This window comes from Lactuca sativa, chromosome 1, assembly GCF_002870075.4.
Source record: "Lactuca sativa cultivar Salinas chromosome 1, Lsat_Salinas_v11, whole genome shotgun sequence".
NCBI lineage: Eukaryota > Viridiplantae > Streptophyta > Magnoliopsida > Asterales > Asteraceae > Lactuca > Lactuca sativa.
Genome location: NC_056623.2, coordinates 201,597,201 through 201,613,452, shown reverse-complemented (window position 1 = coordinate 201,613,452; position 16,252 = coordinate 201,597,201). Strand labels below are relative to the sequence as shown.

Below are 16,252 nucleotides of genomic sequence, written 5' to 3'. Positions count from 1 at the left end.
CCGGTTTACGAGTTAGTAGACGACCTAGTTGCTCTTGTATGTCATCATTACTAAAGTGTCTTGGAGCGGGTCTTGTCTCTTCCATCCCGTTAAAGTCCAACCTCTTTCTTAACGGATCATTAGCATCTAGGAAACGACGAGGACCGATATATACGACTTTGTTTGTTGCACGGTAAGAAGGAGTGTCTTCATTGCAAGTAGTACATGCTCTATACCCTTGCCCACTCCAAACTGATAGACTACTACGAGATGGCAAATCGTTTATTGTCCACAACAACATAGCTCTCATCGTGAAGAATGTGTTTGTCGCCGCATCTTTAATACGTATGCTTGAGTTCCAAAAATGTTTAAGCTCTTCCACCAACAGTCTAAGGAAAACATCCATATCCTTACCTGGAGCTTTCGGGCCTAGAATCAACAAAGTCAACATGAATGATGACTCTTTCATACAAAGCCAGGGTGGCAGATTGTATGTGGTGAGTATGACCGGCCATGTGCTATATGGATTACACATGTTTCCAAATGGATTGAAACTGTCAGCTGAAAGACCTAGGCGTACGTTACGGGGTTCACTCGAGAAGTCGGGGTATTTTTTTATCAAAATCTTGCCAATGTTCCCCATCAACAGGATGAATCATCACACCATCTTCTGAACGTCTGGTACTATGCCAAATCATATTTTTGGCAGTATGCCTCGAACAATATAAACGTCGTAGTCTAGGGGTCACAGAAAAGTACCGTAACACCTTATGAGGTACTTTCTTACCCTTGGTGTTTTTATCGATCCATCGGCTCTCTTTACAAACGGGACAAACTTGCAATGAATAGTGTTCTTTCCAAAAGAGACAACAATCGTTTTTGCACACATGTATCGACTCATACCCCAGGCAAATAGACTTTAGTTTCTTTTTGGCTAGATAATGTGAAAGGGGAACCTTGTTGCCTTTGGGAAATGCTAATTGCAAGAGCTCAAGGAGTTGATCAAATGAACTATCAGTCCATTTGTTGTTCACATTGATATGCATTAACTTTGCTAGAAACTCAAGGGAAGAAAAAATGCAACCAGCATACAATTGAGTTTCCATTTCTTCCAACAACTGTGCAAAATCATCATCCACACTGCTACCCCTTGTATTTGAGGTTCCTTCATCGAGGTTAGTATCATTTACTCTCGACTCCCACATCATATCGTCGATTAAATCGACCATTTCGTTACTTGGCAAGACGACTGGAGGAATAAAAGATTCACCATGATAGATCCAAATTTTGTACGCCTTACTAAAACCATTTATAAATATATGGCGTTCAACTGCAGTCGGGTACTTGAAGTAACGGTTATCACATTTTTCACACGCACATCTGATTTTACCATTACTATCAAGGTGTGACTTGGACTTCTCGATAAAAGCTTTGAGTCCTGCTTGGAACTCGGGATGGTTTCGATATGGATTAGTAGTCCAGCTTTTATCAATAGACATGATGTTGCTGAAACATAATTTTGGGTTTAGAGTTTAGTATACAGAATTAGCATTGTTTTTTTTTTCAATCCACATTTTTTTTACATCTAAAATAATACAAAAATTAAATAATAAAAAAAATATAAAATATAAATAAAAAAAATTTATTTATGCATTTTTTTAATTAATTTTAATTAAAATTACTTGTAAGTTTTTAAACAATTTTGTAATAGACATTATGTTGTTGTGTTATTCTTTTTTACCGTCAAGATTAAAAAATATATAAGTTTTTAAACAATTTTATAATTTTTTTTTTTTGTGTTTTTTTCCAATTATAACAATAATTTTTTTTTTCAATTATAGCATCCTTTAACCTATTTTTATGGTAACCGATTATTATTGGTTATAGAAATATAACCTTATAAATTCATTTGAAGATTATAAGTTAACTATATAACTTATTGGTTAATTAATTTGGAGTTAGCTTGGGTAAAAACTAGAAACTTTCTAGTTTTTGTATATAAGTTTTTAAACAATTTTATAATTTTTTTTTTGTTTTTCTTTTTCCAAATTATAACAATAATTTTTTTTCAATTATAGCATCCTACTTATACCAAAACCACATACTTTTACATAATACATAAGAGGATGAAATTCACATACTTTTACATACATATACCACATATACACCAAATACAAATACGTACACATACACACAAAATAACATCCTACTTAAACCAAATACACATAATTTCACATATAGATAATAACATCCTATTTATACCAAATACAAAAGTTTCACAATCATTTACCACATTTACATCAAACATACATACATTCATATACACACAATAACATCCTACTTATAACAAATACATATCATTTTTACCAAATACGCATATACCACATATACATCAAATACACATACATTGGCATATATACAACAAATTCACATATATTCAAATTAAAAGTGAAATTAGCAAATGAACTTACCTTTCTTCAAGAAATGGAGTTAGAAATTGGTCCCAAAAGCTTTAACCACACCTAGAGAAATTTGCTTCTAATCCAAAACAACACCACCAAAAACAAATATATGAACAATTTATTATCATTCAATCACTAGATGAAGCTAAAAATCGAAATTAACATACAAATTGAAAAGGAAATTACAAAATCAACTTACCTTTGTTGAAGAAACTGAGTTAGAAATTGGTCCCAAAAGCTTTAACCACACCTAGATTCTTCATAGGACACAATGTGGGAAGAAATTTGCTTGGAACAAGCAAATAGAAGTGAAAATCAGAAGAAGCTGGAAATGGCGAAGGAAAGAAGCGCAGCAAACAGAAAGCAAATGGAGAAATGAGGGTTCCTCGTCTGTTTTTTTTTTTTTTTCTGCGAGAGGCAATAGCAGCGACACCTTTAGCGGCGACAGGTAGAGCTTTACCGGTGACTTTTAGCAATAGCGGCGACAAACTGGAGGGAAGGATACCGCGTGTTTTTTCGTTAACTATTAGCGGCGACTTTTTTAACTCTTTAGCGGCGACAAATATGTCGCCAGTATTAGGTTAGATATGATAAGACACCCCACCCGTTGGATTAGATATCTCATCGAACGGTTCAGATGTAACAGAGGGGGAAAGCGCGGATCCGGGTGCCAACCTTTTACCAGCGACACTATTACCGGCGACAAAGGGCTTTAGCGGCGACAATATCTAGAGTCGCCGCTAAAGCCTTTGTCGCCGGTAATAATGTCGCCGGTAAAGGATATATTTTTTGTAGTGAGATGCTTTTATTTCTCATGGTTTCACATGTAGTTTTCAAGAGCTTTATACAACAACAGCCTAATCTCATATAAATGTATACGATGCCATAGGGTGGGAAAATTCTTTCATAGAAGGCACCTACCATGCATAAGATGGGAAAGCTGCTTCGGTTGAAGACATGGCAAAAACAAAATATATAATAATAATAATAATAATAATAATAATAAGTATATATATTAAATAATAGAAAATTTGTAATCATGCCCACCCTCAGTGTTCATGCATAAAGATTCATGCAAACCTTGTTGATTTCCTAAACAAGTACTACTAGGGATACATAAATTAGAATTACATCTTAGCAAAAGTCTTTATGATACTCCTAAATGAGTCCTATTACGAATACATTAAGTAGAATCAGATGTTACTTCTTAGCAAAATCAATAGTATCCTTCCCGTTTGTTGATTTCCTAAAAAAATGCTTCACATAATCCGAGTATAGAACATGCTTGTATAAAATGTTGTCCACACTATTAATCACTTCCGGCAATGGGCCAATGACATCACTCGGCCTAGGGTTCACAAAGATCGGCACTGAAATCCGGTTATCATGCCCATTAGCAACCACTTTATGTTCTACACTCTTATATCGACCATTGCTCATGATTTGAAGAGCATCACCAATGTTTATGGTCAACGAATCCTTAACAGGAGTGACATGGACCCACTTATCGCTATCAAGCTTTTTTACATAAAGTCCCCCGATCTGATCTTGAAGAAGCACTGTTAACGTTGAAACATCTGAATGACCACTTGCACCAATTGAGAGCTCAGGGTTGGGACATACGGGATAGTAGTTTAGGTTTATTCGCTTTGAACCCATAAGAAATAGTTGGTTAGTTTCATCAAGTTCTTGTATGCCCAATCCCTTAATTAGCACTTCTAATACTTTCTTGATAACCGATTCACTAGATTTTAGGTATTCAAGAACTTGATACCTACACAAGAACAATTAAAGATACTTAGTGGAAGGATACTTCAACGGAAAACAACAATGTGTTTCTTGTTTAATACATTCTAAGATGGATTTGAAAACATGATACGACTTACTTACAAATAGTGGGCCAATATTGCAAGGCTTCTTCATCGGAAACATAGAAACAACTTAGGTGATCTTTCCACTCATAAGCTTTGTCCACGTCGGGATTGAAACTCGTAAGGAATCTTACATTTTTGGAAGGAGTATTTTGGGACAAGTATTTCTTTTTCTCTTTCGTTGACAACCCGAAAAACTTATGTGTTGCATCTTTGATAGCGTCGATTATATCTAGAGGCAAACCATGGTTAACAATTTGAAAGAATCCCCACTTCTCAGCAGCATAGCATATTGATTTCATTACTTCTGGATCTTCATAATTTGACAAGTCGATGACTGGGATCAACTCATTTGGCAACACTTTGCTCACATCGAGTCGTCTTTCAACAGGTTGAATGAACAATTCAGGTAAAGTTTTGAGCTTTAGCTCTGATACACCTTTCACTCCATGGCCTTCATCGACCACAAATTGTTTAAGTTCTCCTGTAGCGCAATGTGATAGCGCCATTTAAGGAAACCTGGATTAATTTCACAGAGTTAAAAATTGTTAGATATATTTTCTCGGAAAAAGACTTCCCGTCATTATACATGTACATCAAATAATTAAACAATAAAAATGTAACCAAATAAATCGTGTTTCATATGTTGAGTTGATAACACACAACACATGGATCGGAGATTTGGAATTACCTTTTTAGTTTTCAACTTCGATGCAAAAAAAATGCTAGCAATAGCAAATGAGATGAATAGTTAATGTGAAAGTAAGTTATATTTATAGCATTGATAAACACTATAAATAGAAATATATAAAAATCAAAGAGAGGTTAAATAGCCTCCTACTATATGTTTCTATTTATAGCAATTTAATTTCCCATAAAAATAATTTGAACATAGGGACGGGTGGCCTCCATTCCATCTATGCGCAGTGCTTATCCAAATTGTTTGGAACCGGAACCATGATTCATAAACCTGTTCGGATCGGATACGGGAGTTTTTCAGAAAAACACTATTAAGAGTTTATGAAAATAAAATATTTCTATCATTCAATCACTATGATCATAATGCAAGCTTTCGAAAGCATACTGTGAAAATCAATAATCCACGAGGTCTCAATTTCGTCCTCTCATTTGTGGATTAATATAATCGTATACATGTGTATACCAAATGTTGTTTGTAAGTGAATCAAAAAGTTTTTTGTCGCTGGAAGGTTCTGTCGACATACAAGAAAGAGAAATTGGACAAGTAAAATAAAAAACTTGCTTTAATTAATAATGGAAACAATTCTCAAAAATAATTACGGAATTGATTTCTCCATTGCAACATTTTCTTTATCCACTTAAATTTTGTGTAAATTGTCAACTTTGCCCGTTGATTTAAATTTTTTGATATCGAATTTGATGAACTACTTTTCTATTACCCACGCGTTTAAACATCTAGACTACTTTATTTAATTTTATTTTCATTTTTCATTCTTTGCGCCACTATTAATTTATAGTTAAGTTTTTTAGTACTTAAATTCTTTTATGAACTAAAAGATCCATTTTTATTTTTAACTAGCGGAAAAACCCGGGTTTCGTTCCGGACCGTTTTTTGTGTTTTTTATGAAAAAATGTAAAAGTTTTGACTGTAAAGACCGAAATTGTTAAAATGGCTAAAGAATTAAATTGGTTGGAATTAGCAAGTTTTTAGAAAATGAACGAAAGTTGTCAATTCCTTAAGGTTTTGTGGCCAAACTTTAAATATTAAAAGGTTCCTAAAAAATATAAAAAAATTTATTACAATGACCAAAAGTGTTAAAATATAAAAGTTTTGACTATAACGACCAAAAGTATCAAAATAGCTAAAGAATTAAAGGGGTTGAATTAGCAAGTTTTTAGAAAATAGACTTTGTGGTCAAACTTTGAATATTAAAATGTTCCTTAAAAATGAAAAAATGTTGAATGTAATGACCTAAAGTGTCAAAATGACTAAAGTTGAGCGGCAAAGTTGACAAAAAAACATGCAAATTTACTATTAATGTGGCCGATGCAAAGAAACAAAAATAAGATGTCAAAAGTCTAAAAAATGAAAATTTTGGTGGTGAAAATCTAAAAAATCAAAAGTATCCTATTCTTAAAGCAACTCTTTTTTAATATAATATATAATAGCTAAACTTTTTTTTGCTTCTTTGATGGTTCTTTATACTATCATCTCTATTTTTATTTTTTTAGGAAAGGTTATAAGTATATTTTTTTTTTAACACGGCAATATAGCAAAAACTAGAAGAAGAAAACAACATTAAGTAATTACATAAGTTCGATTTTTCACAGAACAAACCCACTTAAAGATATATATTAATTATATAATTTTTTACATGATCAACCATTTAATAAAAAATTAAAACTTTAAACTAATACATTTCAATTTACAAAAGAATACAATTTCAATTTACTCTCCAACTGTATCAAATTAGTTGTTCGAATATTTGATTGGAAATGAGCATTTAAAGGAACCGGTATCAAACTGTTACCGACCCACTAATTCTAAATAGAAAAATTAAAGAAAAGAATATTACCGATTGTCAAGCCGAACTAACATTAACGATATCGATTCTTAAATCCATGACTTTCAACCGACGGGAAAGCCTCCTAGCGACAAATCAGTGTTGACAACCTTAGTGGTGCACGCACCCCTACCAACATCCTCCCTGAACCAATCGCAGCCCAGGGCATTGAATAGAGGGAATCCCCTCCAATGAGTGTTATTGTCTTGTATCAAGACTAATGCGCATGCCCTCCAAAAGTGGAGTCACCGCCCTAGCCTTACGATATAAGGCCAATAACCATGCTCTCAATGGCAAGTTCTCATTTTGGCCCACACTTTCATCACCTTACTCCAAATGAATACCAACTTGATCACTGAAGCGTCATCCCAGGATCTCCTCCCGAACTATGGTTGACAAGCTATTTTCTTGTGTTTCAATTTGAAAAAAGAAAACATCACGACTAAAGCTTTGTGGGGAATGGATAAATAATTTAAGCTTAGGAATTACAGAACATGTTGCTTTATGAACCACATTTGTACGCCAATGGTCGGTGAAATCTAAAGCTTACTCTTGCATGAAGTTCACAGATCAAGATACTCCGTTCATCCAGTCTCTGAAAAAATGTATCTAGATTTGAAATAGTTGCATTGGTGGCTAGGGAAGAAAGTGGGTCCAAACCCGGACCGGATGGACCAAGAACCAATTAACAGGATCTTGTAGAACCAAAAACCGGACCAGTATATAGGAACCGGTTCCGGTTCAGTTTCAGGTACGGTACCGGGTAAAGTGGGTCTAGAACCGAAAAACCCAGAAACATCAAAGTGGGTAGACTGGAACCGGATAAAGTGGGTTTAGAACTGGAAAACCCAAAAAACCTGGATTTGTTTGGTAATTACTTACTACTTAGTGGGTTGAACTTTAAAAATTTTCATATTGACATCCCGACTTCGAGGGACTGTAAGTCATTGAATATGAAACCAAAATTGACAAACTTATAGTCCAAAATCATGTAGAAACTCTAAACTACACTCTGGAAAAAACCACATGTCAATCGGACTTTAAACGAATGAGATATGTGTTGGAATAAAAACTTCTTATAGATCGTTAGATTCAAGCAGAACAATAAAGATAAAGAATTGATGAACACAAGAATGATTTAACTGATGTCGAATGATTAACTTGAACACCTCAGAAGAGCTCGATTAAGAACTTCTATTATAGATGTGTTTAGGGTTACAATGCAACAGGGATAATAAATGGCTATCGTATTTTAGGCATACATGCATGCACTTTATATATATAATGTAACCCTAATCTATAATCACGGTTGGACAGGCCCAAACCAAATATACAAAAGAATGGCCCATGACGCAACACATAATACCCAACAATCTCCCTATTTGCGTCAATGGAGCCAAGAGCTCAGTTCGGTTGATGTGACAACCCAACGTTAAGTCCGTTATACAATTTCCGTTTCCGCTAACGGGATATGTTATTTATAAAAGTTCCGTAATTTGAAGTCGTAAAATAAATGAATATTTGATTATTTATTTATAATTCATGGGATTATCATTTTAGTAAAAATAAATATAACTCGTTAATGTTAGTTCCATTTAACGAAATAAAGTTATATTATTTTTCAACCACTTAACCCGGGTAAAAAGTTTAAATCCCGTTAAACTTTAGCATCGGGTAGTCGTATACCGGGTGCAACACCCGAGACCTATATAAAGGAAGTGTAACTCCACTTAGAAGCTTTTTACCACTCAAACACCTCTCTCTCACTACTTTCTCTCTCTAGCTCGTTCCCGGCTCCAAAAACCGCAAATCCCGCCTCCAAAACGTAAGATCTTCTACCCTAACTTGTCCTAAATATCATTTATGATTGCATTAGCTCAAAAATCACACAATATGGCCATCAAAAGGGAGTTTATGGCCTAAGAACCTCCTTAGGCCGTAAACACCCAAAATGTGCCAAAAAAGTCCCAAATTTCCTTCTTTTAAGCTTGGATACTAGTTAGGGGTTTTACCGAGGAGTGTTTGAGCATCAAAACCATGACATTTAGGGCAGTAAAGAGAGTTTACGGCCCAATCACATGCTTAGGCCGTAAACACCCTTTTTCCATGTAAAAATGCCCCAAAACCTTTCCAATGCATGTTTAGGCTTGAGATATGATTTTAGGAAATTTCATTTCGAGTTTGGGGCCATTAAACATCACATTTTGAGGGTTAATTTAGAGTTTACGGCCCAAGCACAAGCTAGGACCGTAAACTCCGCCAAACCTCACCAAATGAGGGTTTAAACCCCCTAATTAGCCCTAGACCTTCACTAGAAAATTATAGGGATTGATTTAAGGGCTTTAACATCAAAATTGGGGAGTGAACAAGAGTTCACGGCCAAGCCATGAGGCTTACGACCGTAAACTCCCAAGGAGTGGCCTTTGGGCCATAAACTTCAAGGGAGTAAACTCTTGGACCCCCCCTTTAGTACCCCTTTTGGCCTTGTACAATCCCCGAGAACCACTTCTAATCCATATGACCTCGAATCAATTAAGAATATGTAAAAGTCTTTAAATAAAAGTATAAGTGGCTAATTTCTTGTAAAACATATATATCATATGTTAATAGGGACTTAAAAGGTGTACAAGTCCTAAATTGACACCAAAAGCGCAACCGACACTTTCACCCGATTTACTCGATTTCAGGTGAGTTCATACCCCTTAATGAACCTTTCTAATGTTTTCATATGTTTTAGGGGGGATACAAGTCAAATATACATTTTTATGAAAACCAATCACATGTGATTTACTATCCGTAGTTCAAATCACATGTGATTTATCACTATGCTTTATAAAAGAACTTTACGCTTTCAAAACTACTTTGGAAAAATAAACTATTTTCTAAATGCTTTCTTTAGTCAAGATTTTTATTAAATTACTTTTCTTATAAAATGTATCTACACTAATATATTTATATAAGTAAGACTTGAAGGACTTAGGACCGATAGCTCACCTTATTTCCTGTTCTTGTTTGATGTGGGCTTAGGGTATTTGTTATCCGTCCGACCGTCGTTGATTTCTTAGTTATATATCATGTATATTGGTGTTAGATACGAGCATTTTCACCTCATTCGATGCCTATATTACTTAATTGCCAAGAACCATTCACACTAAGTTAACTATAATAGGTATAGTTACGGTCACTACTACTTGTTACCGCTACTACTATACATACTATAATTCATACTATTACAAAACGATACACGAATAAGAGAACACGCTATGAACTACATAAAAGACTACTACATTATATTACAAGAGAAAGCACTAATCCGGAAGATAACACACTAACTCTACAAGATACTCTACGCGCTACAAACTGTGACCAGAGCTTTCCGGAAGGAAGGCGACGCTACATGTATAGATCTATACGGGGCAGACACTATTAGATCCCGACTGTTAACTTCAGTCCGAGCCGAGCAGGCCAGGGATGGCACTACTTCACTACACTGTGTATGACCAGGAAGGTCATGGGATCCTCTATTACTCACACTATTGGTCACATAAAAGGAATATACTATATCCACACTAAAATACTAAGACTAAAGTCTCGGTTAATATCCCGAAGTAAATAAGTATCTATTACTAATGGAAGTTCGCACCACTATCACTGTCCACAGGCATAACTTTTCTTCTATCTACACTACATACTGGAGATTTAGTACCACACTTTTACATCAAACAAATTTTCAATGATAAAACTTACATGCAACTTAGATTTTTTCACTTACGATGTATTTTCTGGAAAATATAGGATTCTATAGAGTTTTCTACTAATTATAAATGTACATTTCAGCTTTTCACACTATATGTTGTAATACATTTTATACATTAACAACACTAAATTCTTATGAACTCACCAGCTTTATGCTGATACTCGTTTTCAAAATAACTTGTATCCTCAGGTCAAAGATAGACAGGTACAGGTGCAGCATTTTGGAGAAGATGGAGCATAGAAGATCCATCTCTTATTTTTGTATTATTTTTGGTGTCCATTGAAACTTTACAGAACACACTTGTAATTAAACCCACTATGTAATGAAATGGTTGTATGTTTCTTGTTTTTACTATTATGCAATTGTGATGATACTGTACATGACGTCCTCCACCCCGAAACGTATTTCGTCGTTATCGGTTTCGGGGTGTGACGGATTGGTATCAGAGCATTGTTTATAGTAAATCAAGTATATCAACCTATAAAAGATATACGAACTATAAACACTTCGGGACTAAAACACTCTGACCAAGAATATATACCGTTAAATACTAAAATATTTAACTAAGTATATATAAACATCTCTATAAAACACAGAAGTCAGTATCGCACTAGAACAGAATAAAAGTATTAAGATTGTTGAATAGCACAGTTGGGCTTAGAGACATATAGTCACATTTGGGGGGATGTAGCCTGATCAATTACATTTTTCCTGGGAGTGAATAGCATGTGCCTAAGTTTGGTTGTGGTGTTGCAACAAGTCTAAAACTTACCAACACTACCACAATAACGTTAGCATAAGAATACTATAGGAGTATTCTGTACCTCTAAAATATACATATGTGAGAACTAAAAAGGGTCGTTACTGGTAGGAAAATAGTTGCTAAGTGGATACACCACGATTACCTGTGACTAGGGTGCTATAGACTCAGAATCTGTGGCCTTTGCTTCATTTCCTGTTCTTGTTTGATTGGGGATCTGAAGTTAGGGTTGCTTATTCGAAGGACTATCTTGCTTCGGTTGCATGTAATTGGTATGCACTACGCAAGTATTGGGTCGACTAATAACGATTCATCTTATAAGTATCTTAGAGTAGTACGTCTATTAATCTTCCTTTCCCCTTTTCTCGCGTAGATATCATGGTTGGCTTCCACCTTCCAGGCGATCCGTACTATCCAAACCAGGGCATTGGAGGATGGCTCGATGAGGAGTCAGACGATGATCACCCGATCCCTTTGGATGATCATCATGCTGAAGGCTTCTCGGGTAGCTCCAGCTCCGAACCAGAAGTTAACAACCTACCTCCTGAAGCTCCGAACCCCAACCCCCGTCCGACATTTCAGGGTCCCACTCCTATGTGGGCCATATCCTTGCACCGATGGAGCGAGGAGTAGGGCCAACCTTTACCTTACAATGGAGACCGAAGATTCTACAACATAAGCGAAGGAGGATCAGCGGACCGGGTTCTGCCCATCATGGTCTGAAGGATTGCCAGGAATGTCGAGCAGGGTCAAGCAGCCATTGGTCGAGTTGTAGAAGTGGATGCCAACTCGAATCTCAACACTGTTCGCATCCGCCAACTTGAAGAAGCCATGGACAGGACAAGGAGGACCATCGAGGCTCTGCAGCAACAGCTAGCTGCATCCCGAGCCGAAGTTAGGGAACTCCGAGCACGTCAAAGGGCTCATGAACGACACCTTCAAGAAGTTATGTGTCAGCTAGCGGATCTGAGGATTCGCCCAACAACTAACCGTCGCCAGTAGAAGACGTCTAGTTACCTTACTCTTTTGTTTAAAGGACTAGCCTTCCCTCTCTATGTTTCGTAGATCACTTGTCTGTAAACATTCCTAGCTTAAAAGTACTCTAATTAAACCTCTAGACTGCCAAAATTTTCCTTATGGTTTGATGTAAGACCTACTGTTAGGTCATTTTTCATGAACTTGTATTACATCATTAGTACCAGTAAATTGGCAGTTAACTACTCTATTACTATGATTCTTATTCTGATCTTTGGATTATGTTAATTTAATCCATGAAACACTCTATTCATATTCGCAATAGAATCTTACTATTGCTATCATTTCTATGATCTTCCAGTGAAAGATGCCTCCACGAAAGCGTCCAAACAGGGGAAGACCGGCAACTCAAACTCCTCCTCCGCCACCTCCTCCTCCGCAGATCGATCCAGTGCTTTTCCAAACGGCTGTGACTGCAGCTGTGATAGCAGCCATGGCTCAAATGAACTCTGGTGATGCGAGCGGTGGCAACTCTATATTTGGTGAAGTCCATAAAAGAGTGCAGGGATGCACTTATAAGGACTTCATGAACTGCAAACCTACCTTCTTCGATGGTACCGGAGGAATTCTAGCGTTGTATCAGTGGTTTGAAAGAACCGAGGCTGTCTTTGAAATGTGTTCTTGCCCCGAAGAGAGCAAAATCAAGTTCGCTACTGCCACCCTCACTAACAGGGCCTTGACATGGTGGAACAGCCATGTCAGTGCACTCTCCTTGGTAACAGCCAATGACATGGGCTGGGACACTCTGAAAGACCTCATGAGAGGAGAGTACTGCCCTAGGGGCAAAATTCAGAAACTTGAGGAGGAACTCTGGAACCTCAAGATGAAAGGGACTGGCATAACAGCTTACACGGCTAGGTTCTGATACTTGGCGGCTATGTGTCCCAACATGATCCCTTCCGAAAGCAAGAAGATCGAACGATACATATATGGTCTAATGCCTCCGTATCAAGGAAACGTTCTAGCCTCACGCCTTACCACCTTCGACAGCACCAAGGAATTGGCCTAGAGTCTAATCAATCATGAAGTCTCTTCCACTCCAGCAACAACAACTGCAACTACCACTGCACCACCCGATTCAGCTGACAAAAAGAGAAAGTATTGGGATAAAAAGAAAGGCAAGAAAACTCAAACCTCCTCCAAGGATCAGCAAATTGTGGCGGTCCATGCTGCCACCACTCCAGCCACTCTTGCACCGACAAAAGCTTATGTTGGGAATTTGCCCAAATGTCCCAAGTGCCCTTACCACCACAACGGCCCCTGCCGTGAATTGCAGTTTTCCAACTGCGGCCGGAAGGGCCATATTGTCCGATTTTGTAGGGGCCCTCCCAAACCTATCTCACAAGTTCCCGGTTCGGGAGTGACCCAAACTTGTTATGGCTGTGGTGAAGCTGGTCATTTCAAGAAAAACTGTCTGAAGGCTGGGAATGTTGGGGGAGCTGGAAGACTACTCGCTATTGGTCACAATGAAGCAGTGGCGGATCCCACAGTAGTCACGGGTACATTTCTTCTCAACAACTCTTATGCTTGTGTCTTATTCGATAGTGGTGCAGAAAGGAGCTTCATAAACCAAAACTTTAAACACCTACTTAAACAATCCCCACAACCACTAGAAGAAACATTCGTTGTAGAAATGGCTAACGGGAAGACCGAAAGCTCTAATGAAATCTACATAGGTTGTACCCTCACGTTAGACGATCACTCATTTCCAATCAATCTTATACCAGTCTCAATCAAGAATTTCGATGTCATTGTGGGTATGGACTGGTTGAGTCTTCATCGCACCGATATCCTATGCTTCGACAAAGCCATTCGCCTGAATCTTCCAAATCACGAAACTCTATTGATCTATGGAGACAAACCCGGTACGAGCCTTCGTATCATCTCCAGTATTCAGACCCAGAAATACTTGCGTAAGGAATATCGCGCCTTTCTTGCTCACGTCGTCGACACAAGCCAGAAAGCAAAAAATCCGAAAGACATCCCCGTTGTATGCGACTTCCCTGACGTCTTCCCAGAGGATCTTCCAGGTCTACCTCCCAAACGTCAGGTTGAGTTCAGAATCGACCTAGTCCCAGGGGCTACCCCCGCAGCTAAGTTGCCCTATCGTTTAGCGCCTGCCGAGATGCAAGAACTATCCGGTCAACTTAACGAGCTGCTCAGCAAGGGCTTTATAAGGCTGAGCTTCTCACCCTAGGGAGCTCCGGTCCTATTCGAAAAGAAGAAAGACGGATCGTTCCGTATGTGCATCGATTATAGGGAACTCAACAAACTCACGGTCAAAAATCGCTACCCTCTCCCTCGTATCGACGACCTATTCGACCAACTACAAGGGGCAAGTTATTTTTCCAAGATTGATCTTAGGTCCGGGTACCACCAGTTACGGGTGCTTGAGGAGGATGTTTCGAAGACAGGTTTCCGAACCCATTACGGGCACTTTGAGTTTGTGGTGATGTCCTTTGGACTGACTAACGCGCCCGCAGTGTTCATGGACTTGATGAATAGGGTGTGTCGTCCGTACTTGGATCAATTCGTCATCGTCTTTATTGACGATATACTCGTCTACTCTCGGAGCGAGGAAGAACACAAGGATCATCTACGGCGAGTCTTGCAAACACTATGATCTGAGAAGTTATATGCGAAGTTCTCTAAGTGCGAGTTTTGGATCCGAAGAGTTGAATTCTTAGGACACGTGGTCAGTGAAGAAGGAATCCACGTGGACCCCTGCAAAATTAAAGCTATCGAGAACTGGTCAGCACCGAAGACGCCTACAGAAATTCGCCAATTTCTAGGCCTCACTGGCTACTACCGCAGATTCATCCAAAACTTCTCTCGGATTGAGAAACCTCTCACCATGTTGACACAGAAGGGCATAACATTCGACTGGGAAAAGAAACAGGAGAAGGCATTCCAGACCCTGAAGCGAGCCCTATGCACCACACCAGTATGATCCCTTCCAGAAGGAACATAAGATTTTGTTGTATACTGTGATGCATCGAATCAGGGGCTCGGTTGTGTCTTGATGCAACGAGGTAAGGTCATCACCTATGCCTCAAGACAGCTAAAGACACATGAAGTGAACTACACTACTCACGACCTCGAGTTAGGAGCGGTCTTCTTCGCACTAAAAATCTGGAGACACTACTTGTATGGAACGAAGAGCGTAGTGTACACTGATCATAAAAGCCTCCAACACATACTGAACCAGAAAGAGCTCAACATGAGACAACGCCTATGGGTCGAGCTACTCAACGATTACGACTGCGAAATTCGTTACCACCCGGGGAAAGCCAACGTGGTAGTAGACGCCCTAAGTAGAAAGGAGTATTTTGGTCAAAGAACCAAGTCGTTAACAATGACTATCCATTCGCATCTATCCGCACAGATCAAGGAGGCTCAGCTTGAAGCCTTAAAGCTTGAGAATGTGATGGGAGAATCCCTGCACGGAATGGAAAAGAGTTTGGAGGTCAAGGGTGACGGAGCCTACTATCTCATGGACCGAATCTGGACTCCACGCCACGAAGGTTTCAGAGATTTTGTCATGAAGGAAGCACACAACACTCGATACTCCGTCCACCCAGGTTCGGATAAGATGTATCTGGATCTCAAAAAGCTATACTGGTGGCCTAACATGAAGGCAGAGATTGCTACCTTCGTGTGTAAGTGCCTTACTTGCGCGAAGGTCAAGGTCGAATACCAGAAGCCATCGGGACTCCTCTGTAACAACCCAATATTTCAACTCTTTTTAATGACCTAAAAAGTCAAGTATTGTAACCACCTTGGAGTTAATAAAATTAACTTTGATAATAAAATGACCAAAAAGTATCTACTTAAATTCCTACTAT

The 16,252-nt window shown here is 38.1% G+C and overlaps 2 protein-coding genes across 3 annotated transcripts; both read right to left on the bottom strand.

Annotated features, from left to right (window-relative positions):
* Positions 1 to 569: 569 nt before the first annotated feature.
* LOC128128388 (uncharacterized) lies at positions 570 to 1,478 on the bottom strand. The gene has a single exon (XM_052767231.1). The coding sequence runs from the start codon at positions 1,476 to 1,478 to the stop codon at positions 570 to 572; it is 909 nt and encodes a 302-aa protein (XP_052623191.1).
* A 1,951-nt stretch (positions 1,479 to 3,429) lies between these two features.
* Positions 3,430 to 5,447, bottom strand: LOC111919866 (feruloyl CoA ortho-hydroxylase F6H1-3). Of its 2 annotated transcripts, XM_023915429.3 has the most exons (3): positions 5,004 to 5,447; positions 4,328 to 4,831; positions 3,430 to 4,215 (listed from the first exon to the last, which is right to left on the bottom strand). In XM_023915429.3, the coding sequence occupies exons 2-3, from the start codon at positions 4,819 to 4,821 to the stop codon at positions 3,642 to 3,644; spliced, it is 1,068 nt and encodes a 355-aa protein (XP_023771197.1). In that variant the 5' UTR covers positions 4,822 to 4,831; positions 5,004 to 5,447; the 3' UTR covers positions 3,430 to 3,641. The 2 variants fall into 2 exon arrangements, with proteins under 2 accessions (XP_023771197.1, XP_023771198.1); XM_023915430.3 differs by having other exon boundaries at positions 4,328 to 5,447.
* Between the last annotated feature and the right edge of the window lie 10,805 nt (positions 5,448 to 16,252).